Source organism: Heterostelium album (genome assembly GCF_000004825.1).
Source record: "Heterostelium album PN500 unplaced genomic scaffold PPL_scaffold10, whole genome shotgun sequence".
In the NCBI taxonomy this organism is placed as follows: Eukaryota; Evosea; class Eumycetozoa; order Acytosteliales; family Acytosteliaceae; genus Heterostelium; species Heterostelium album.
The window spans coordinates 382,807-406,350 of NW_008805072.1; the positions used below are offsets into that span (position 1 = coordinate 382,807).

At 30.8% G+C, this 23,544-nt stretch overlaps 9 protein-coding genes across 9 annotated transcripts; 3 read left to right on the forward strand and 6 right to left on the reverse strand.

Annotated features, from left to right (window-relative positions):
* Positions 1-19: 19 nt before the first annotated feature.
* Positions 20-2,998, forward strand: PPL_12177 (uncharacterized protein; the record flags this gene model as incomplete). Its single annotated transcript, XM_020582921.1, has 7 exons — positions 20-433; positions 481-502; positions 579-768; positions 841-1,183; positions 1,249-1,325; positions 1,408-1,717; positions 2,867-2,998. The coding sequence occupies 7 exons, from the start codon at positions 20-22 to the stop codon at positions 2,996-2,998; spliced, it is 1,488 nt and encodes a 495-aa protein (XP_020429702.1).
* Positions 2,999-3,069: 71 nt separating this feature from the next.
* PPL_12178 (uncharacterized protein) lies at positions 3,070-5,095 on the reverse strand (the record flags this gene model as incomplete). The annotated part of the gene is made up of 3 exons (XM_020582922.1): positions 3,070-3,135; positions 3,673-3,742; positions 4,995-5,095. 3 exons carry the CDS (start codon positions 5,093-5,095, stop codon positions 3,070-3,072), a joined length of 237 nt encoding a protein of 78 aa, XP_020429703.1.
* Positions 5,096-5,297: 202 nt separating this feature from the next.
* Positions 5,298-7,355, reverse strand: PPL_12179 (FNIP repeat-containing protein; the record flags this gene model as incomplete). Its single annotated transcript, XM_020582923.1, has 4 exons — positions 5,298-5,349; positions 5,703-6,846; positions 6,914-7,105; positions 7,334-7,355. The coding sequence occupies 4 exons, from the start codon at positions 7,353-7,355 to the stop codon at positions 5,298-5,300; spliced, it is 1,410 nt and encodes a 469-aa protein (XP_020429704.1).
* Positions 7,356-7,942: 587 nt separating this feature from the next.
* On the reverse strand, positions 7,943-12,728 carry PPL_12180 (RNA-binding region RNP-1 domain-containing protein; the record flags this gene model as incomplete). The annotated part of the gene is made up of 4 exons (XM_020582924.1): positions 7,943-10,521; positions 10,617-11,171; positions 11,241-12,516; positions 12,663-12,728. 4 exons carry the CDS (start codon positions 12,726-12,728, stop codon positions 7,943-7,945), a joined length of 4,476 nt encoding a protein of 1,491 aa, XP_020429705.1.
* A 431-nt stretch (positions 12,729-13,159) lies between these two features.
* Positions 13,160-14,073, forward strand: PPL_12181 (uncharacterized protein; the record flags this gene model as incomplete). The annotated part of the gene is made up of 2 exons (XM_020582925.1): positions 13,160-13,320; positions 13,392-14,073. The coding sequence occupies 2 exons, from the start codon at positions 13,160-13,162 to the stop codon at positions 14,071-14,073; spliced, it is 843 nt and encodes a 280-aa protein (XP_020429706.1).
* A 317-nt stretch (positions 14,074-14,390) lies between these two features.
* PPL_12182 (uncharacterized protein) lies at positions 14,391-15,152 on the forward strand (the record flags this gene model as incomplete). The annotated part of the gene is made up of 3 exons (XM_020582926.1): positions 14,391-14,554; positions 14,613-14,863; positions 15,043-15,152. 3 exons carry the CDS (start codon positions 14,391-14,393, stop codon positions 15,150-15,152), a joined length of 525 nt encoding a protein of 174 aa, XP_020429707.1.
* Positions 15,153-15,338: 186 nt separating this feature from the next.
* On the reverse strand, positions 15,339-17,966 carry PPL_12183 (ALG-2 interacting protein X; the record flags this gene model as incomplete). Its single annotated transcript, XM_020582927.1, has 5 exons — positions 15,339-15,953; positions 16,034-16,577; positions 16,659-16,924; positions 16,985-17,632; positions 17,721-17,966. 5 exons carry the CDS (start codon positions 17,964-17,966, stop codon positions 15,339-15,341), a joined length of 2,319 nt encoding a protein of 772 aa, XP_020429708.1.
* A 926-nt stretch (positions 17,967-18,892) lies between these two features.
* Positions 18,893-20,289, reverse strand: PPL_12184 (ATP-binding protein; the record flags this gene model as incomplete). The annotated part of the gene is made up of 5 exons (XM_020582928.1): positions 18,893-19,029; positions 19,122-19,230; positions 19,328-19,478; positions 19,582-20,054; positions 20,149-20,289. The coding sequence occupies 5 exons, from the start codon at positions 20,287-20,289 to the stop codon at positions 18,893-18,895; spliced, it is 1,011 nt and encodes a 336-aa protein (XP_020429709.1).
* A 278-nt stretch (positions 20,290-20,567) lies between these two features.
* PPL_12185 (kelch repeat-containing protein) lies at positions 20,568-22,705 on the reverse strand (the record flags this gene model as incomplete). The annotated part of the gene is made up of 3 exons (XM_020582929.1): positions 20,568-20,728; positions 21,067-22,605; positions 22,651-22,705. 3 exons carry the CDS (start codon positions 22,703-22,705, stop codon positions 20,568-20,570), a joined length of 1,755 nt encoding a protein of 584 aa, XP_020429710.1.
* Positions 22,706-23,544: the final 839 nt, after the last annotated feature.

A 23,544-nucleotide genomic window follows, 5' to 3' on the forward strand; every position in this document is an offset into this window, starting at 1 on the left:
ATTATAAAAATACTTCAAAATGAATAATATCGAGCTAACAGATAAATTAATCAATGGAAAAAATGTATTGACATTTATTAATTTTAAATACTTGCAACCATATATAATTTTAGTTTATAATCATTTGAAAGATAAAGAAAATGAACAACACACAAAAATCACATTAATTGGAAATACTAATATAAATAATAATGAGATTGTAATACCAGATACAGTCGATACTCAATATCAATTAATAATAATAGATTCTTTCGCAATAGATTTTAAATCCATATGTGTCGAGTTGTTAAACAAATCACAATCATACACAATCAATTTTGAAAACAATCATCTATTCAAAAACAACCTTGACTATTTCAAACAATCTCATATCATTAATAACAAACGATATCGTTCAATATCAAGATTTACAAACAGTAATAATATCAATGATGTATATTTAGTGTGTGGTACTGATCATTATTATTCTTTTTATAAAAGATTGGTAAGATCATTTTTCAAAGTAATTAATAAATTGACAATCATAAAACTAACAAAATCAATTCAAAAGTATGTTTATAAAAAGATAAACTATAAAGATAATCAGAAATCTTATGAAAGAGCTGAGAATGAAATCAAAGCAATGAAATTACTCAAAGATAATCGAAAATTTGTTCAACTTGTTGACTATCATCATGATAAAGACAATCAAATCTTTCATATCATCACTGAATTTTGTAAAGGTGGTGATCTTTCCCAAAAGTATAAACAAGTAACTGATATAAATCTGTATATATCAAATATTAAATAACTTGATTTTTATCAAGCAATTAACCACTTTTATATTGAATATAAAAATAGAATCTTTTCAGAATCAGATATCAGTAATTATATTTCACAACTTTTCAATATTCTTTTGGATCTTGATAAACATGGAATTGTTCATTGTGATATCAAACCATCAAACATATTCATTGATGAATCTGATGATTATTGTACTTTGATTCTTGGTGATTTTGGATGTTGTAAATTCATTGATCAATCAACAATCATTGAATATCAAGATACAAAAGTATTTTTCAAGGCACCTGTTGTCATAACAAGTGTTTCGAATTCGAAAGAAATATCAGATCCAACTATTTTTGATATGTATTCAAACACACTTATAAATGCAACTCGTGGAACAATTGGTTATATTTCACCAGTATGTATTCTATTAATTGATTATTAAATATATTTTAAACTAATTCAAAAAATAATTACAATTAGGAAGCAATGAACAGACAATATGCACAATCATGTGACATCTTTTCAATTGGATCAACAATTCTCAAATTATTATGTTGGTAAATACTCGAAAAATCATTTTTAAAATATTATTATCAATCAGATACTAACGAGTTATTTTTGAATATTTAAATTGATCAGTCATCCAGATGATCGAAATAATCATCAACTATTCCAATCAACTGGTGAAATTAAGATTTCAGAATGCAGATATTCAAAACAATTGATTGAATTTATTCATCGATTATTGGATCAGAGTCCAAAGAATAGAGAATCATTGAATCAATTATTAAACCAATATATTGAAACCATCACCAATAATCAGATAATTACATTCAATTTAAATACTCCATTTCACAATACCTCCGTCAATGTCACTGAGATCAATTTTGGAAATGAATTCAATCAAATATTATCAATCGGTGTCTTACCTGAATCACTTGAATCTTTGGTATTTGGAAATGAATTCAATCAAATATTATCAGTTGGTGTGTTACCTGAATCACTGAAATCATTGAAGTTTGGACATGAATTCAACCAAATATTATCAGTTGGTGTGTTACCTGAATCACTGAAATCATTGAAGTTTGGATATAGATTCAATCAAATATTATCAGTTGGTGTGTTACCTAAATCACTTGGATCATTGGTATTTGGATTTGAATTCAATCAAATATTATCAGTTGGTGTGTTACCTGAATCACTGAAATCATTGAAGTTTGGATATAGATTCAATCAAATACTATCAGTCGGTGTGTTACCTAAATCACTGAAATCATTGGAGTTTGGAAATGATTTCAATCAAATATTATCAGTTGGTGTGTTACCTGAATCACTTAAATCATTGGAGTTTGGAAATAGATTCAATCAAATATTATCAGTTGGTGTGTTACCTAAATCACTGAAATCACTGGAGTTTGGAAATGAATTCAATCAAATATTATCAGTTGGTGTATTACCTAAATCACTTCAATCATTGGTGTTTGGAAATAGATTCAATCAAATATTATCAGTTGGTGTTTTACCTAAATCACTTGAATCATTGGTGTTTGGATTTGAATTCAATCAAAGATTATCAGTTGGTGTTTTACCTAAATCACTGAAATCATTGGTATTTGGATATAGATTCAATCAAATATTATCAGTTGGTGTGTTACCTAAATCACTGAAATCATTGAAGTTTGGAAATGAATTCAATCAAATATTATCAGTTGGTGTGTTACCTAAATCACTGAAATCATTGGTATTTGGATATGATTTCAATAAAATATTATCAGTTGGTGTGTTACCTAAATCACTGAAATCATTGGAGTTTGGAAATGAATTCAATCAAATATTATCAGTTGGTGTGTTACCTAAATCACTTGGATCATTGGTGTTTGGAAATGAATTCGATCAAATATTATCAGTTGGTGTGTTACCTGAATCACTGAAATCATTGGAGTTTGGAAATAGATTCAATCAAATATTATCAGTCGGTGTGTTACCTAAATCACTGGAATCATTGGAGTTTGGAAATAGATTCAATCAAATATTATCAATTGGTGTGTTACCTGAATCACTGAAATCATTGAAGTTTGGAAATAGGTTCAATCAAAAGTTATCAGTCGATGTCTTACCTGAATCACTGAAATCATTATCAATGACGAACTACATCGATAGAAAAGATCTACCACAACATATTGAAAACCTATTTATTCGAGGACAAAGAATAGATATCGACTCATTCTAAATTTGCTTTAAATCTTCTATTTTAATCAAGAGTGCAGATTTTAATAGTTAGACATTCATATTCAACACAATTTATCCAATATCAGAGTCTTTTTGGATTCTCAAAACAATCAAATCAAAGAAGAATACATCATCTCTCTACATTTAAAACTAGAGGATCATTTTAAATAAAAAAGATCACTTCGATTAAAATCAGGATATAATTAATGCTTATTTATTATTTATTCTATTGAAATTAAAAGATATGAATTCAACTGTGTCAAATAGATATTCAATCTATATTCCAGTTATATTCTCGTTCTCTGTTTAATCCTCTAGACTTTTACAGTACCGCTGAATCTCAGTAGTCGTAGAGGAGGTGTGCGTTGGCATACTCGACTGTGCCAACATTCGTCTGCACTACAGAGGTTCTGCATGTACTGACGCCAGCTCTTTTGTTGAATTGCTGAGTTTCCTTTCGGATTTTAAGAAACTTCCTTTCAGAAAGAGAGAGTGGCTCCGGCAAGAGGAAAGGAGTAACAATCACTGTTCCTATACCCAAGTGCTCTTTCGAGAGCACAGTATTGGATTTCTAGAAGTACCATGATCACAAAGCTGCAGCTGTATGCCTTACATTACATCTCTCTACTTCGATGATGGTGCGACTAAGTATTTTGTGTCTGAAGCTATTTTTACCAAAGATGTCAACCATAGAGGATTATTTAATTCACTATCTACTATTTTATCCTCATCTGAATCCATCTTTCTATAAAAAGTTTAAATTTAAAAAAAAAAATGGAGTTGATAACTATTCCCACACTTCAGTGTTTAAAGAAGGGTATAAGAAGAAATGCAATTCTCCTAGTATGTTAAAATAATTAAAAAAAAGTAATTTTGTCTTACTTTTTTTCATTTTTTTCAAGCACAATCAAAGGGATGTAAAATAAAATAACAAGTGATTATTGAATAATGTGTAAAAATAGATGTTATTGATCGATCATGTGAAAGAAAAGTCAATATTTTAAATTAGCTCTAATCTGTTCTTGATAGTTTGACACAAAATAGATTTTTTTGTGGATCATGATAAAGATTTTGTAATTACAAGATCTTCTTTTTACATAATATCTATTTTGTTGATGTGAGAACATTTGAGAATATCACATCATTGAACATCAATTAAATATTTTGATGGGAGTTGCCATCAACCCACATCATAAGTATGTGAATGAGGTATAACTAAAAGTAAATACAATCTGCAGATCTTCATTTTTATGGTTTAATTTTGTAAATGTGCTCCGGAGCCCACAATAAATCTTAACAACAGAGTGTATTGGTCTCAACACTCAAAATAATAACCAACAAATCATGTGAATGATCATTCCTATTTCATTCATCACTATCGAGCTATCTAGATAGATATTGAAACTAAAAAAAAAGATGATAGAAAATGAAACAAAGAAACTAACTCTAACTTTATTGAATTGTAACTGGTGTTAAATTTAATAGATATAATATTTTATATTTGATTATTTCTGATTGTTTCTTTGATTTCATTATTTAATATATATAATAATACAAAACAATTGATAACGATATAACTTTTGCAACAAATGATTTTTTTTTTTTTTTTTAGAAAATAAAAAGTAATTAAAAACAAAACTAATTAGTTTTTGTGTTGCTTTACTTTATTATTATAATAATCTATTTATTATTCTATCAGTGGTTCAGACTTTACAGATGAAAATAAGATAAATTAGAAGAGAGTGATCTTGGTGTTGTTGGAGATCACAGTCGGCGTTACAGAGAACCTTGTGCTTTGAGGTAATCTTGAGATTGATTCTATCTTTCAAATACTGGTGTCGTAATTTATAAAGATGTCGATTCAGAGTTTACCAACCACTTGGAGAGTTGTAAATAATGTGTATGTATTATTGGTGTGTATAGTGTCAGTATTATCAAATATCTTTACCAGTGGTGTTGTTTTTATCAGCAAACATAGATATCAACTGTAAACTGACAGACAACTAAGATCATTTGTTGTGGTTGTATCAGTAGGTGCCGTTGCACTACTAGTTGTTGTGGTTGTTGTTGTTGTTGATTGATCGGTTGGAGCTGTCATTTCTTATTCAATTAATAATTAATAATAATATAAAATAATGTTTTTAATAATGTCTTTATATAATTTAAATTTAACTCTTGTTTAATCTTTTGTTTATTAGTTAATCTTTGTTCTAATAATCTAATTAATTCTTGAATGGATTGAATGAATTGAATAAAAAATTGAATGAATCTTTAACGTCGCGTTAAACTCAATATATTCATTATTGAGAAGCTTGACGGCTCCAAGCCAGTCGGATAACAAACAATACTCCTCTTTATAAAAAGATTAAACAAATTTTAATTGGAAACTTTATCATAATTTGTTTAGGATCTAAAGATTCCTTTCAGTTTTAGAAAAAAAGAAAGAAAAATATAAAAACAAAAAAATACTCTTTTATTCTTTGATTTTCTTTAGATTAAAATAAATAATTTATGAATCATACAACCAAAACAACAATAATAATCACTGAAAAGTTTTATTTTGATTTTCAACGCTTTGTTTATTTTAAAATTTATACCATTGAGATGGTGATTTTAGATATTTTAATAACTTTGATTGGTGGAATATATTTGAAATAAGATTTTCTTTGTAGTGACCGAATATTAAATAACACTGATCGTCTAACTTTCTAATTACTATTTCTGATTGGACAAAGTCGTTTTTGTAAATGATATAGCTGAGATCTTTAATATAAGTTGGAATCTTTCGAATTGTTCTGTAGTTGGAAAATTTCAAGGTTTTCAAAGATGCTGGAGAGTTTACTAGCGATGTCATCCTGAAATCACCCAAATCTATAGTTTCCAAGGAATTTGGTAATGGTACACTCGGGTTGTGATTTAACATTTGGAATGGAACTTTCAATTCTCTCGGTAAAAGAGTACCAATGAAATCGATTGGATTCTCTCGGTATCTATAAAGGTGCTCTACAAATAGCCGATCGATTTTGACATTATCTGGTATCGGTTCTTCAAGACTCTTGATTATGAACTTTTCAAAATGATATTTCCATTCTTTTTTGAAAAGAGCGACGTTACTAGATTGAAATACATATTCACCAAGATTTAAATTCGTGATGGATGTGGGCATAGTTCCTATTAGATTAACAAGCCGTTTGTCAATACGAAGCGTTTTCAGCTGATTCAATCGAAGGAAATCAAGATTGATTGGAATGAAAAATGAAGATGGAATAACAGTGAGGCTTCGAAGATTGGGTAGATCACTCTCAAAAATGAATGTATCGACAACAATCGTTAGAGTATGAATTGTGGTTGGTAATAACCCGATGCTTTCTTTATCCAATTGACTTTTCCTACCAGCGTAATCGAGAATTTCAAGGCGATCCGGAAGTGATCCAACTTTGAAAGTCTCTGTGTAATTGGGTAGGTACAGCTCTTTGAGTGACGTAGGTAATGCTCCCGGTTCAATTATATGTTGAAATAGCTTGCTACCAATTGAAAGTGAAATCAAACCATCTGGGAGATCACCTTCCTTCAATGGTCGATCGTAAACCACACCCAGAGAAAGCGATGAAAGTCCGCGAGGAAGCGAATCTTTTGATAGTGGTTCGTTGAAATGTTTATCGAAAGATAATTTTCTCAATGATCTTGAAAATCCATATTTCAAAGTATGACAACCAATAAACTCTGTAATGGTATTGGATTGTGCCAACAATTTATATAAATGTTGACTTTCACTTTCTTTATGCAAACCGACCGACAGAGTAATAGTTGAAATAAAAGATGGAATACTTTTTATTTCTAATAATTTATCTATAGATAAAAGAATTAATTAATGTTTAAATTTATTATTTCTTTCGAATTTGTTGTTCTTTCTTACTGTATCTAAATTTGAAATCATGTTGATGGGTTATGAACACATCACATGCTGGAGCATATGAAATATAGAGACTACAATTTGTCTTTGATTGTAACGATTTCTTTAGAATGGAATCATAGGTTCGTAGTTTAAAATGTTTACTATGATTGATTTGAATAGTAAGATTATCTTCACCACATATATAAATAGAATCTGTATTGAATTTCAAGTATCTTTCTCTTTCGTAGTACCATCTCTTGCAGACCAAGCTAAAACATATTTTATCAATATTCTCTTTTAAATTATTCAAAATAATATTCAACAGATAATGTGAAAGTTGCACAAATTTATTTGTTTGATTTGTTGTGATCATTTTAAGATCTAAAATAAAAAATTGAGATTCCCAATTTTGCTTTTTTCTTTAAAATTATAAGAACCTACCACAAGTGAAAATTTTTACCATTTAAAAAACTCAGTTCGACTTCTGCGTAAATTTTTGAAATTTTTATATCGCCACCAACTTTTTAAAAGGAGTAAACGGTACCAACATTTTTCTTATTTATGTACCATCAAACGATCTATTTTTTTAATGAAATTAAAAAATAAGGTATAGATGAGTAGATCAATAACATATTAAAACTAGATTAAATTTTATTGAAGTTTAAAAAAGTTAGGTATTGGCTGTGGCCGTGACGCCGCGCGCACTGGCGCGCTGTAACCACACCAAAATCCAAATACTAGGAATATGACGTATTGGAACTAAATTAAATACTAATATATAGTATGTGTATTGTTGTTGTTTAAAGTATAGGATAACCCAATAAGCGAATTAAATGAGCAATCTAATTATAACTATCGATCTGTATGGGTCATAAATCATATTAAAATTTATGATGTTTATAATGATATGATTATTATGATTATAATGATTATAATGATTATAATGATTATTATGATTATAATGATTATAATGATTATAATGATTATAATGATTATAATGATATGATTATAATGATTATAATGATATGATTATAATGATTATTATGATTATTATGATGATGCTGATGGTCGAGTTGCAGTGGTATAAGCTATTGTATCACCTAATGGACTAGCACTTTTATATATGTCAAGTAGTGGAGACCAAGTAAAAGAACTGATTTCGTCGAGTTTAGCAACAGAGGCAGTCAGTTTTTTGTCTTTCGACTTATGATGTTTATCAGGATTGTTGGAATAGAAAGACCTTCTTGGTTTTTGATTCCAGGTATCTAATAGGATATTAGTAAAGAATAATGGAGATTGAAATCGATGACTAGACTTTAAAATATACTTCTTTAAAGGTTGATGCTTATTTTCGATTGAAAATCCCGAGCGACGATCCAGAGATCCATTAGATTCTCTTAAGAAGTATGCAGTATGATATATAAGTTCATGTATATATGTGGTGATCGATTCTTTACCAAAAAGATTAACTAATCCTTGTCCAAATGTTCGACCTAGATCCAAATATCTTGATTCTGAAATAGTGATCTTATCATCTTGTATGATCTTTATGAGAAATAGCATTTGATTCCAAACAGTCTTTAATTGTTGCATGTTATTTTGATGTTGTGATATTAATTGTGATTGTGAAAGTGGTTGTGACTGTGATTGTGGTTGTTGTGATTGTGATTGTTGTGATTGTTCTTGTTGATCCATATACTCATTGATGTTAACAATATGACTGTCACTGGTGGACTTGCCAGTATTTCTACGCCTAGATGTAGAGGAGGAGGAGGAACTGGATTGGTTGTTAAATTTGTTGTTGATAGAATTTAATATATAATTATTGATTGAAGATAAAATATATTGATAATTATTTATAATTTCGATTGTATCCGAGTATGTGATGGTTGTGTATTTAAATATACCGTATATTGTATCTTCATCTTGGGCAGATTTGGGTACTTTGATTCTACAATGAGTTAGAATCTCTATAATTGCAGTTTTTGTTGAGTGATTTTTAGAATTGAGTTTCTCTATTTTTTGAATAGATAGTTGTTTGGATAATGCTCTTTCCAATTGAGAGTTGGCTTCTTTGAATAGTTCTCTTTTTTGTTTTATCTTTTCTTCAAGTTCTGAGATTTTGGTTGTATTGTTTGTGTGCTTTGTAATTAATTGTTCGTTTTTAATATTCTCTTTCTGACATTGATCGATAATCTTCCTTAGCTCTTTTACTTCCTTATTGATATTCTCAAGTTCAATGGAGGGCTCAGGTGACAGCAATCCCAAAGATAGCTTCAATACTTTTTGTACAACTCGCATTATCATATGCAATGAGCACAAAAAGTATAGTTGTACGCTGAATTCACCATAGAGTGGACAGAATGGTTGAAGCTCTGTAGCACCCAATAAATTTTTATTTTTTGGGTGTACATCTCTCACGTCTATAGAGTCATTATTATTATTATTATTATTATTATTGTTGTTATTATTATTATTGTTGTTATTGTTGTTATTGTTGTTATTGTTGTTGTTGTTGTTATTATTATTGTTAGCATTGTTATTATTTCTATGATTTGGTGATTGTAGGTGTGTTTGCACACTCCTCTTTTCCCACTCTTCATCAGCTTGGTTTCTAAATGGCCAATTGGTATACTCTTTAAATTTGGATAGAAGATCTTTGGTAACATAGCAATGGATACATTTCCAAAATGACTTTACGCTGTAGAGTGCTTTGTTGCCAGTAATAGTTGTCAAAAAAGCATAGTCACCTCCAAAGCATAAATTGATAGGTATTTTCGAATGATTAACTGGAAATAGGATGGTCTCCTTTGGATCTGCTTTGGCAAGTAAACTTAGCGCCTTCATGTCATCCAAGAATGGAGTAAGGTTTTCTTTGATGGTCTCATAGTCTTCATGTCCATGACTAACCAAGAACTGTTGGCTGTTTCCATAAGACTTGATATCTGGTAAAAGCTTATCGAGTCCTGCCTCAACAACACCAGATAGCAAATGGTGTTTTCTGGTATGGGTCATCAATGCAGTATCCATTGTGATCTTAACTGGTATTGCTTTGGTACCATTGTCATTAGTGGACGATGCAAGTTGAGATAAAATGTTTTGCTTGGCAAGCTCAAACATTATGACATCACACACATGCCTATAGGATCCCTCCTTTAGCGGATAGGTTCTAATTAGTTGTTCACCTCTTTTTCTTTTCAAATTTCGGTAAAGTTGATATTGATGGACATTGGTTACTTTCAAAGGAATGCGGAATGTGCTCAAGATATCGGACAGCAACTCACGGCTGAGGTTGTGTCTTTCTACCAGCTTTGAAATATCATATGTTGATATTTTGATGTTCACTGATTTTCTCTTAAAGAATTGGTATTTCTTTTTATCTTTACTTCTAAAACCCAATTCGTAGAACTCTTTGTCCTCAGGACTTTTACTTTGGTAATCTGTAGTTGCACATCTCTTGATAAACCTGTTAAGATTTCTTGGGAATCTGAAAAGCCTACATGCTCGTGATGAATTCTCATCTGGATGCTGATTCTCTTGTTGCTCTGAATCCTCTACATCAATATTCATCCCCTGTTCGCTGTCACCATCTCCTCCACCAAGTTCATATACCTCCTCGTCACTACTATCTCATCTTCATTCTCCTCACCACTTTCGTTGAAATCTGTTACTGAAAAGTTAATAAACATTCACTGTTATGTATATATATATATATTGTACTTACCATCTATTGCTGGTAGAAGTTTAAACTCTAAATCAAAGTCCTGAACAAAACTTAAAGCAAAACTATTTGATTCTTCGGCTTTCTGTTTCATGTATCTAACAGATTTCTTGATCTCTCTATGGGTGATAGGTTGATCTTTAATCATGATAGGATATTCCCTTCTCTGGATATTGTTATGTGAACATAGGATAATCCAACAACAAACCAATTGAGAAAGTAATAGCTTATTTGAGACTTCTTGTGGCTCTGGTACAAGTAGACTATGATTTTCTTGATTATATAGATTATCAAAAACTATTTTTAATCTATTAATCTTATTTATATCTTTGATGTGCAACTTGATATCATTGAACTCTAATGGATCATCTATGACTTGCTCATCATCATCTTCTTCTTCTTCTTCTTTTTCATTGTAATCTTCCATTGGGTCATAGTCTTCGTCATCTTCTTCTTCATTATCTTCATTAATCATATCTGGAATATCATTGGGACTATACCCTCTGGCAAATAAAGATTGTACCCTTCTGAGCACTGAACTCCAATTGAATCTTCTAACTTGGTTTTATATGGGATAATAATAATTAGTATTGGCAATTGAAGATTTAAAATTAACTGCATGCTTACTGCCAATGAAATTGTTAGTTAGGGTTCTATCATCAGTCTCTGTGTCACTTTCATTAGGAGATATATCTATGCCGTTAGTTGTACTTTCATATTGTTCATTGTTATAATCCTCACCCATATCTATATCACTATTCCTATCGTCTTCCTTCTCTTTTTCTTCATCTGCTGATGGCGATTGTTGAATATCTAGTGCTTCTTCACTTGACAATTGTGATTGGGTTTGAGTTTGTGGGTTCTTCCTATTGTTCAGTTGCCGGACTTTAGTGCATCCTTCACAAGCTCCACTATTGCATTGATGTTCTAATTTCATATGACGAATGAGACCCTTTATATACACAGTCGAGTTACAATTATTGTGCAGACATTGCTTTTGAATTCTACTCTCTATTTGTACATGTAAATAACCTTTGAGTGGACATTCATTTTCACAATAGTGTTTGGTTTGCTCATGCCTATCCATATAGATACCATCGTATCTTTTTCCAAGCTTGTTACATGTTGTGTGACGACATTCCTTAGGCGTCTGGCTTTCGGAATTACTTTGGATATGAGTATGTTCATTTCCATCACCATCTCCATTTACATCACTATCCCAATGTGCATCTCCATCTCTATGACGGTCTCTATGACCATGACTATGACTATGACTATGACTATCTTCATCTCCATGACTCTGACTATCACTATCCCAATGTGCATCTCCATCTCTATGACGGTCTCTATGACCATGACTATGACTATGACTATGACCACGTCTATCTCTATCACCATCCCTATGACTATGACTATGACTATGACCACGGCTATCTCTATCTCCATCTCTATGACCATGACTATCTCCATCTCTGTGACCATGACTATCTCTATGACTATCTCCATCTCTATGACCATGACTATCTCCATCTCTATGACCATGACTATCTCTATGACTATGACCATGTCCATGACTATCTCCATCTCTATGTCCATGACTATGACTATCTCTATGACTATGTCCACCTCCATGACTATCTCCATCTCTATGACCATGACTATCTCCATCTCCATGACCATGACTATCTCCATCTCTATGTCCATGACTATCTCCATCTCTATGACCATGACTATGACTATCTCCATCTCCATGACTATCTCCATCTCTATGACCATGACTATGAATATGTCCACCTCCATGTCTATCCCTATGATCATGTCCATGACTATGACTATCGCCACCTCCGTCTCTATTACAATCTTTATGATCAAGTCTATCTCCATCCCCATTAATACAACCTCCCTGTGTATGAGAAATAACACTTGGTTGGTCTTCATAAATGTGAGTTCGACTTTCTGAATCTACTTCACTCTGAGTTTCTATTTCATCATCAGTACTGATACTCTGAATCTCATCCTCTGCCAGAGTATCACTCACAATTGATGTACCATGACTTTTAGATCTTTTTTTCTTGTGTTGTAATCTGATCTACTTTTTCTTTTGCTTTTTGTCATTGTTATAACAGTAAATAATTAAAAATCATACTTTCATTAATTATAATTATTGCTTTTTAAATAATACAATATATATTTATTAATTTTTAATTGAAATTAAAAAAATTTTCTAAAATTTTTTTTTATGTGAACTCACCCCACTCCTCCCAAAAAGAGTCGCGCCAGATCCGAGTTGCCAAAAAAATAAAAAATTCTAAGTCTCCACTTCACGAAATTTTTATATGGTGTTCATATTAAAAAATATCACCCCTCATACTATCCCCATATAAAAAATTTTCACTTGTGGTAAATATTCCATGAAATTTCTTGTTTTTTGGTAAAAACAAAAGTTTTAATTCATTTTTTCATTTGTTTTTTTTTCATTATTATATTAATGTACAATACAACAATATAATAAAACCAAATATATATTTTAGCAAAGATCAAAGATGATGGAAGAACCTTTAGTAATTGAGGGACAGGTTGTGAAGCCAATGCTGTTCCCAAGCGAAACACCAAGCGATGCCAAGCCAATTGTAAAAAACGATATAGAGATACTGAAACCAAACGTTGCTTTTGTATTAGATAATGTATTATCACCTTCGGAATGTCAGTAAGTATTAATTAGTATATAAATAGTTAATTTGATTAAAAATATTTAAATGTTAATTAATTTGAATGTAGATTTATTATTGACCAAGGAGAGGAAATGGGTTTCGACGATTTGAAACATTATACTTCAAAGTACAGAGGAAATGTAAGAATATTGGTAAAGACAAAGTCTCTGAGCGATGTGGTTCTCGAACGTATTAGACCTTATCTAGAACAGCGATTGGATATAAAGCCAGGATCCAATCTTACTGGTCCTATGATGAGAGCTTACTATGGTCAGTGGGAATTGAGCGCGATCAACGATCTCTGGCGACTCTGTAAATACAATCATCTTGGCAAGTTTGCTGCACACTACGACGGTCACTACATTCAGGACAACGATAACCGATCGTATTTGACATTCATGATTTACCTGAGCGAGGGAATCGAAGGTGGTTCCACAAGATTCTTGGATAACAAATCCAACAAGATCCTGGCAGAGGTAGTGCCAAAAGCAGGATCGGTATTAGTGTTCCAACACGACATGTGGCATGACGGTGACGTTGTAAAGAACGGTTTGAAATACATCATAAGAAGCGATGTTATGTACAGAAGATTAAACTCTGAAACGAAAGCACCACAATTGGAGAGTGAGCAAACAGCACGCAAACTATGTCAAGAAGCTATTCTCCTAGAGAAAACAGATCCAACAGGAGCCGCTGCCTTATTCAGAAGAGCATTCAAATTGCATCCTCCTCTTGAAGAAGAGTATTAAAAATAAAATAAATTATAAAATTTTTGTAAATTAATCAAACTATTTAGTTATCCATCTTGATGAAGTTCAAATGATCTTGATTCAATCATGTCTTATTTATTGAATTGTAAGGAAAGTTCTAATAAAGTAAATTCCAAGTATTTTGAGTGAAAAGTATTAATATTTTATGGAAATTTTAATCTGTATGGAAATTTTTAAGAATGACATGATAAGAATAAAATAAGCAACAGCATTATTACTCTAAAGTAATATAATATAAATAAAACCAACAGTATTATTACTCTAAAGTAATATAATATAAATAAAAACTGTAAAAGATGGAGGAAAAACTGGTTATTGAAGGATCAGAAGTAAAATCATTGTTATTTAAAAATGATACACCAAGTGATTTAAAACCAATAGTAAAAAATGATATTGATATATTAAAACCAAAGACTGCTTTTATATTGAAAATGTATTATCACCAACAGAATGCCAGTAAGTAAAATAGTTTCTTTACTTTAGTTTTGATTCTTAATAAGAAATCTTTTTTTTTCTAGATATATTATAGACAAAGGAGAAGAGTTGGGTTTTGATGAACTTAAACATTATAAATCAAAAGATAGAGGTAATGTTAGAACTTTAGTAAAGACTCCGTCGCTGAGTGAAGTAGTTTTAGATCGTATTAGACCATACTTTGAAGAGATAATAGATATTAAAATGGGTTCTCAGTTGGCTGGGCCTGCAATGAGAGCTCTGAAAATAGTTGGTAAATGGCAATTGGATTCAATCAATGATCTCTGGAGATTATGTAAATACAATCAGTTTGGATCGTTTGCTCCGCACTTTGATAATCATTATGTCAAAGACGACGATAACAGATCATACTATACATTTATGATATACCTAAGTGATGGAATCGAAGGTGGTTCAACAAGATTCCTTGATTATAAAACTGGTGAAGTCATTTCAGAAGTTGTACCAAAACAGGTTCAGTATTAGTGTTCCAACATGACATGTGGCATGATGGTGATACAGTTAAAGATGGATTGAAATATATCATAAGAAGTGATGTTATGTATAAAAGATTAGTTAATTAAAACAAAAATAACATAATATAAGATAATAATAATAATAAAGTTACAATGTATATCCACTCATTTTTTAAATAAGTGTGTTTCTATTTTTTTTTTATTTTTCTTTTTTAAAAGTTTGGAGTTTGAAGTAATCGATTGTTGTTGTTATTTATTATAAATTATTTATATTTTGGTATTTGATGGATTGTTTTAAAAATATCTACCATTATTATTTGGTGGTTGTTGGAATCTATTTTGTGGATTGTAAGGTGGTGGCGCGTTGAAGGTTTGTGGTGGTCCTTGGTAGGGTGGTGGCGCGGTAAAAGATTGTGGTGTTGGAACGTATGGTTGATAGGTGTTGTTGTTTTGTGGTGAGTAGGGTGGTGGCTGTACGTTTGGATAGGATTGTTGTGCCGATCCACTGGGTGGCGAATATGGGTTCGATCCATTCTGGATCTGGCGGAGAAGCTCGGTCTTTTCCTTCTCACGCTCACTGGCAAAGTCCTCACACTTGTTCTTGAACTTCAAGAGGATCTCTTGGAAGTTGGTGTAGAACTGAATACCCTCGCCAAGATTCGATTTGAGTTCGTTGTAGGTCTTGAATGCATTGGCAAACTTTTGCAAGGTTTCCTCTCTCTGACTGCCCTGCTTTGAGTTGCTTCTAACAAACTTTTCATTCTCTGTACGAATCGAGTCGAGCAACTGTTCCTGCTTCAAAAAGTTATCGTTCAACTGTTGTTGCAATGGTTCATACTTGGCAATTTCCTCTCTATATATCTGGCTCTTATCTTTATTTGGATTGATTAATTTAGTTGTGATATCGTCCTATAAATTATATAGAAATTTAGTTAGTAAGAATATTGTACAATCATTGTTTTCAATACTTATAGGTGAGGGTAACATACATTTTTACAAAGTTGTTTTAATTTCTCAGCGATTGAATCACGGTTGACAATGAGAGAATCGAGTGTTTTGATGAGTGCCTTCAAGTTGGCAACTTCCGGTACTTGATTGAGTGGCATAATGTTGGATGGAAGTAGACTGACCACTTCGTGTTGTGACTCGAGTGCGGCAATCAATGGCTTGGCATCGTCAAACTTCTTCTTGATGTGAGAATCGGATTTGGTAGAGTGTTGGAGGTTACTCTGATACTTTGCCAAGTCCTGACGCAAGTTGGCAGTCAAGGTATACGATGGAGTACGGTACCATGACGAACCGTATTGTTGGCTCATCTTGTTGTCCTCTTCTTCCTCGCGATTCAAGATATTCTTGGCTGTAGTACAAATCGATTCGTCCTCATCGTGCAGCTGTTGCAACGACTTTAGCAAATCGATAACCGTGTCGACACCACGCTCAGACTTTACAAGATCCATCTTCTCTTGCAATGCTTTTGGCACACCGATTTCCAGTGCTTCAACAGCACCCGGTAAATTCATTGATACCAAAGTACTAGAAAAAGTAAAATAGTTTGTTCAAAAATGTTAATATTCAAACACTGTTGTTGTTGTTGTTGTTTTATAAATAACTTACGATTTAGCAGTATCATCATGGAATTTGATATTGTCAGTCTCCTTCTTTAAGAGTTGTTCTTTTTGGTCGTTGTAGATGGCAGCATCTTCTTTTACAGCGTAGGGAATCAAATTGATGAATGGATCGTGTTGGATCAACTCTGGAATTGGTGCTGCTTTAGCAATCGATTTCTTTTCAATTGGTGCCAATTTATGTGGTTGTGGAACAATATCATGATAGATGGTATCATTATCTTTCTTTGATGATTCATAATACTTTGTAATAATCTATAACATAAACAAAGCTTAATAAACAAGTTAATTAACTTTACCGCTAAATTTACTTACTGCTGCAATCTTTTCTAAAAACTCTCTGAATTCGACGATTGCTGTTTTTGGCATGTTTTGACGAGCGAGTCCGATGTTGTCGACAGCGGCGGTGAGACGGGCAACTTGTTCACCGAATTGAGCGGTTGCCTCCAGTCCGATGGCGCACTTGTAGTTGGCGATGGCGCGGTAAATGAATACCTTGGTGTAGCATACACTCGACCAGTAACGATCCACAACGGATTTCAGTGCGTTCGAGTTTGATAGCTGGTAGACGGCATCGTAGTAGTCCGACACCTGTATGGCGAGCTTCGATTGAATGGAATCCGAGAGGTTGTCTGCCACCGCCTTCTCGTAGACACACTCCTGTGCCTGTGCGATCATCAGTGTCGAGAGCAGATCGAGCGAATCCGCAGTGAAGTCCGGTGATACGCAGCACTCAGAGTGCAACGAGATGTACTCACGCAAATGATTGAAAACACCGGCTGCCGCTTGGAACGATTGACACGCCTTCTTGATACCGTCTACAGTCGAACGATTCTGACCGGCTGCTTGCTGTGAAAGCAACGATCCATAATTAAAGAGAACCGATCCTCTCTCATAGTAGATAGAATATAAACAGTATTTTCTTTGTTTATATGTATCTGTCCATGGGATATATATTCTAACCTATAAATAATAATTAGATGATAGTTAGTTTTTCAGTGGCTTTAGTATGCATTTTAGAGTAGATTGTTGTTGAGTATAAACCACTTACATTTGATTCAGATATTGGGAAACGTAATTCTAATGATTGCAATACAGAGTAGTATCTCCATATCAAATCTTTTGATGTATCTGTTTTATCTTGAAGATTACGAACGTCTTCACGCTGTTGTTGTAATGATGCAATTTGAAGCTCGTGGGCAGCTGCCTCCTCCTTGCTGAATTGCTCCTTTATGTATTTGGTGAGAGGTTTTATTAAATCAACCTTTTCAGTTCTTTTTCTTTCGACTGACAACATTTTATTATTATTATATAATTATTATTTTTATACTATTAGTATACTACTGTCACTAATTAGCTAATATTATTAATATCTGACTTTAAAGTTATTGTTTTTAAATGATTAAAAAAAAAAAAAAATTCAAATTTTATGATTTTTTAAAAAAAAAAAACAACTACAAACTATTATACAATTAAGTTGAATGATTGATTCTCTCTTTAAAACAAATATCAAATTAAAGTTAAAAAAAGTAATAAAAATAAACACAAACAACAATGATTTATAAATATTATAATATTATTATTAATTTGATGAAAAAATAAACAAAATAAATATAAATTTTCTAAATTGGGTTTTTTTTAAAAAAAAAAAAAAAAAAATCAAATAAATTGAATTTTTTTTTAAATTGTTCTTGCAAAACAGAGAATTTGAGTCGAACTTCTAAAGATCATTATATTATTCTCGTTTTGCAAGACTGATCAGCATAAACTTTCATTCTCACTTTTTCAAATGAATCTTACTTGTTAAGATATGTATTTACAACAAATATTTCCTTTTTTTATTTTAATTCAATGAAGACCATCAGCTCATTGAAACAATGAAACATACAGAGTCAGAGAGATGATACGTTTTTATGTGAACATTTGAATTCTGATGGAAATTTAAATCATTTGACATGTTTTGAATTTGTTAACTCTGAATAGGCATTGATTGACATAATGAAGATCATATTTTAATTTTATTGTTATATATTAATATGATGTGTCAACGGTTGACAACAACAATGTTTGTAATATATATGTGAGATGGTAGTACACACTCTAGAATGTACTATTTAAGTGAATTGATTGAAAATGATGATGATGATATGCTGTTGTTGTTCTAATTTCTGTATATAAATTAAATTAATATTTAATTATGGTCTAACCATAGTAGCAAGCTATTTAATCATTTGCTACAACGGTTTCAGTTTGAATATGACTGTTGTTCTTTATCTGATTCTGAACCACTCTATTAATATGTTCATGAGTAACCCTTATTTCAATTCTCTCTTTTGATTTAATCGCTGATCTTAATGCAACTATAGAGTTAAACAACAAATAACAAACATTTTGTTAGAATGAATATCAATATAATCAAACTAAAATGATAGTTATCAAATTAAAAACCTACGATTTAAAGCTTCACTTGTTAAATTTTGTAAATCTGATCCTGAATAACCTTGTGTTTTCTGTGCTAATAGTTTGAAATCAAAGTTTGGATCATGTCTATCTTTCAACATCTAAGAGTAGTAATAAAATTGTTAATTAACTATAATAATATATCTATAGTTTTATATATATATAAACTATAACTGTATATAAAACTTGTATACAAACCTTTCTTAAAATATTCTCTCTGCTAGTCACATCTGGTAAATTGATTCTAATTCTCTTTGGCATTCTTCTCAAGAATGCTTCATCGATTGCGTTTATTCTATTGGTTGCTCCAATGATGATAATCTTTGAATCTTTAATACCATCCCACAATCTATGTAATATAGTAGTAATTTGTTAGTAACAATAAGATATTATAATAGTAATCTATCTTTCTATCTATCTATCAATCTATATTCGAGATGATGATAACTTACTGTAATAATACAGATTTCTTACTGATGTTATAATCTGTTGTAGTTGCACTACGTGTACCAACGATACCGTCGATTTCGTCAAAGAAAACAATAACGGGTTGAAGCTTCTCGGCAAGTGTGAAGATGGCAGTCAAGAGCTTACCGGTCTCACCGTAGAACTTACTCTCAATGAGCGAGTCGTTGATGTTCAAAAAGAAGTAACCGGATTCCTTTGCTATGGCTTTGGCGAGCATTGTTTTGCCTGTGCCCGGTGGACCGTACAGCAGTATGCCCTTGGGCAGCGTGAACTGCGACATATCCACGGATTCGTGTTGCTCCAACGGTAGGAATATCGTATCCTTTACATCCTGTATGATATCATCGAGGCCACCGATATCATCGAATGTCGATGCAATATCTCTGGGATTGATCAAACATGCCAGAACCTCTATTTCATGTTGATTCAAATCCAATCTTGACAATGATGAACCTAACTAAAATGAATAATAATAAATACATAATACAATACACATAATATATTAGATGCAATATTCTTTCAAGTTGTTGTTGTTGTTATTAAACACTCACTGGATGACCACTTAAACGTTCAGATAATAGTTTTCTCTTTTCATTGTTCTCTCTTTCAAAATAGTAATTGATAATTAGAGTTGATGCAGCCGCTGCAAAAGCAACAGAGATAAACGATGCTAATAGATTCTTAACATCCATTGTCTAATAAATAGCTAAAATAAATAAATAGTATTATAAATAAAATAACATAAAGATACACAAAAATTTAATTTTTAAGTTCTGAATTTTTTTTATTTTTTTCATTTTTGTAATTTTTTGTGATACATCTAACCTACACAATATATTAGCTCATTGTTTGTACCTCTTCAATTTAGATAGATTAAATTATTTATTATAATATTTGAAAAAAAGTATTGTTTTTTTTTTGGTGTCTTTTATAAACTGATTAATGATGGTTCGGAATCAAAAGAACCAATTTAACATTTTATGGATGTGCCTGGACACCAAAATCTTTCGAATTTATCATCTTCAAGGATCTGGTCGGATTGGTTGTCTTCAATTTTTAATATATTTTGCATATATATAATTTCTATTTTCAAGATTAATAAATGTCTATAATTCTTATGTTTGTAAGTATCTATTTTTTTGAAAATCGTTAAAATTGAACTTTTTTTTTTTAATTTTGATGGATATTGCTAGAGATAAATCTGAATAAATAGGAATAACTCTTTGTTTGTACCTCTTTGAATTAAAACTAGAATTTAAATTATTTATTAAAATATTTGAAATAATAATAATGTGTATTTTTTTTTGATCGTTCTCTTATCAACTTTCTAATGATGATTCCGAATCAAATAGAACCAATTCAATATTTTATGGATGTAGCTGCACACCAATATCTATCGAATTTATCATCTTCAAGTATCTGTTCGGATTGGTGGTCTTCAATTGAATACCTATAGTTTCCAGTTTTACCACGAAATGAATAGATAAAACTTGATGTTGATGATTCTCGATGATACATCAAAAGAGCATATCCAAATGGATCTTTGGTGGGAGTTAATTTGATATTGAATGTTTGTTTTGTTTTAACATTGTATTTGATGAATATCTTGTTAATAACATCGCATATAAAGAAATTTCCATTGTTATCATGACATGCTGAGTCTAGTGAAATGTCAATTTGATGATATTCTATTGTTCTATTGGTCAAATCGAATTGAATTATCTTATTTCCTTTGTATGGTACTGAATACAATGAACCTTTGAAGATCATTGTTGATACCTGTTCATCGTATTCACCAGGTAATCGATGATATCTTTCGAATTGCATTGTCTTGATGTTGAATCGATCAATTCTATTCTTAATATTGTGACCATTAACCAAATAGATATGATCTTTACCATCGTAACAAACTGATATACTAAAATCAGCATCTATTCCTTCGATATTACCAATATATTCAATTGATTTCGATTTAATTGAGAACTTCATCCATTTGTTTGGATTGTTTAGACCACCGAATACATAGATATATTCACCAATTGAAACAATCGATTGGTGTGTACACCTAAAATCAAAATCAAGTTTGATTTGCTCGATTGAATTGTTGTTTGTTGTGCTGATAAGTGTTGCTCCTCTTAATTCGTGTGTTGTGAAAATATATGATTGTTTCTTATGATCGTTGTTTGTTGTGTTGATAAGTGTTGCTCCTCTTGATTGGTGTGTTGTGGAAATATATGATTGTTTATTATGATCTTTGTTTGTTGTTGTTGTATTAATTTCATTGTTCTCTGATGGTTTAATTTTATCAAGTTTGATTGATTGTTTAATTATTGAATCCAACTGATTAAGATCAGGTTGTTTGATTGATAATTCATATAATGATGATTGTATTGATGATGTATTATTATTATTATTATCAGTTTTATTGAATTTATTGTTGTATTTGTATATGATATCCAATAATAATGATGAATCATTATTATGTTGATTTTTAAGTTCATCAATATTGAATGGATCATGATTATCATTGAACAATGTCTGATTATTATCCAAGATGAATGATTGTAATGATGAACTTGATGTAATAGATTTCATTATTGTTGTCGTTGTTGAATATTGTGTTGTTGTATCTTCTATCACTGTTGACTGATTATCATTATTATTACTATCATTTCTATTATTATCTTTACTGTTATTTATTTTAATAATATTTACAATATATTTCAAATGATTAATATTATTATCGATTTGATTTATGATTGTATCTTTATCATTAATTATATCTCTCTTTAGCTTTTGCTCTTCAATGATTAGATATTGATGTAGTTGTTCAAAGTATTGTTTGATTTCATTCTCTGTTGTTGATAATGATTGATATCTTGATGTTGATGATTTTAATGATTCCCATATCGATTTAAGTTGTAAATTGATGAATGAAGTATTTTCGTCTTTATTAAATGATTGTTTGATATCATCGATATGTTCCCATTGATCATGATCAGGATGATCTTTAGAATGATTTTTTATACATCTCGAACACAACAAGCTGTTACATTGATAACAAATAAACTTATGTGATTCGTTATGTTCTGAACACTCTAAAGCCATTCTATTTTCCTTCCTCCTATTTATTTATTATTAAATAAACTGTACTATAACAAAAATAATGATCAAAAAAACACAACTTTCATTGAGACCACACATTTGAAATTAAATTAAAAATTTAAGTTTCACAACTGTTTTTTTGAAATTAAATTACAAAATCTTCACACACTCTTTTTGTTTTTTTTGATCACGTTACATTTTTGTAAAAATGGATGAAAATAAAATTTTGCAACTTGTTGTTGTATTTCATTGTTCTGTGATGGTTCAATTTTATCAAGTTTGATTGATTGTTTAATTATCGAATCCAACTGATTAAGATCAGGTTGTTTGTTTGATAATTCATTTAAAGATGATTGTATTACTATTCATTCTCCTTTTGGTTTTACTTTTTACATTTGTTTAAATTAAAAATACATAATAAACATTTTGATTATTTTTTTTTTTTTGTTAAAAATTTTAAAAAAACTGCGTGCATTTTTAAACTTATTTAAATTAATTAACTTTATTATATATATTTCAAGAGTAATAATAAATGTCTATTATTCTTTTCAGTTAGTGTATATCTGTTTTTATGATGTTGAGATATTTCTAATTTGGTATCAAACAAATCTATACGAACTTTATATGATATCGATTTCAGTGATTGATTTTCATTTTCATAAAGTGATTGTATAAAATCATTCATCTCTGGTTCGAATATATATGTAAAGATTTTTAAATGTTTAATTGTTGTATTGATAATTGTTTGTTGTTGTTGTTGTTGTTGTGGTTGTTTGCAAAATAAATTCGATAATAATTCAGTTATCGGTTTGATTGAACTACATGTGATGGAGAGAGAATGA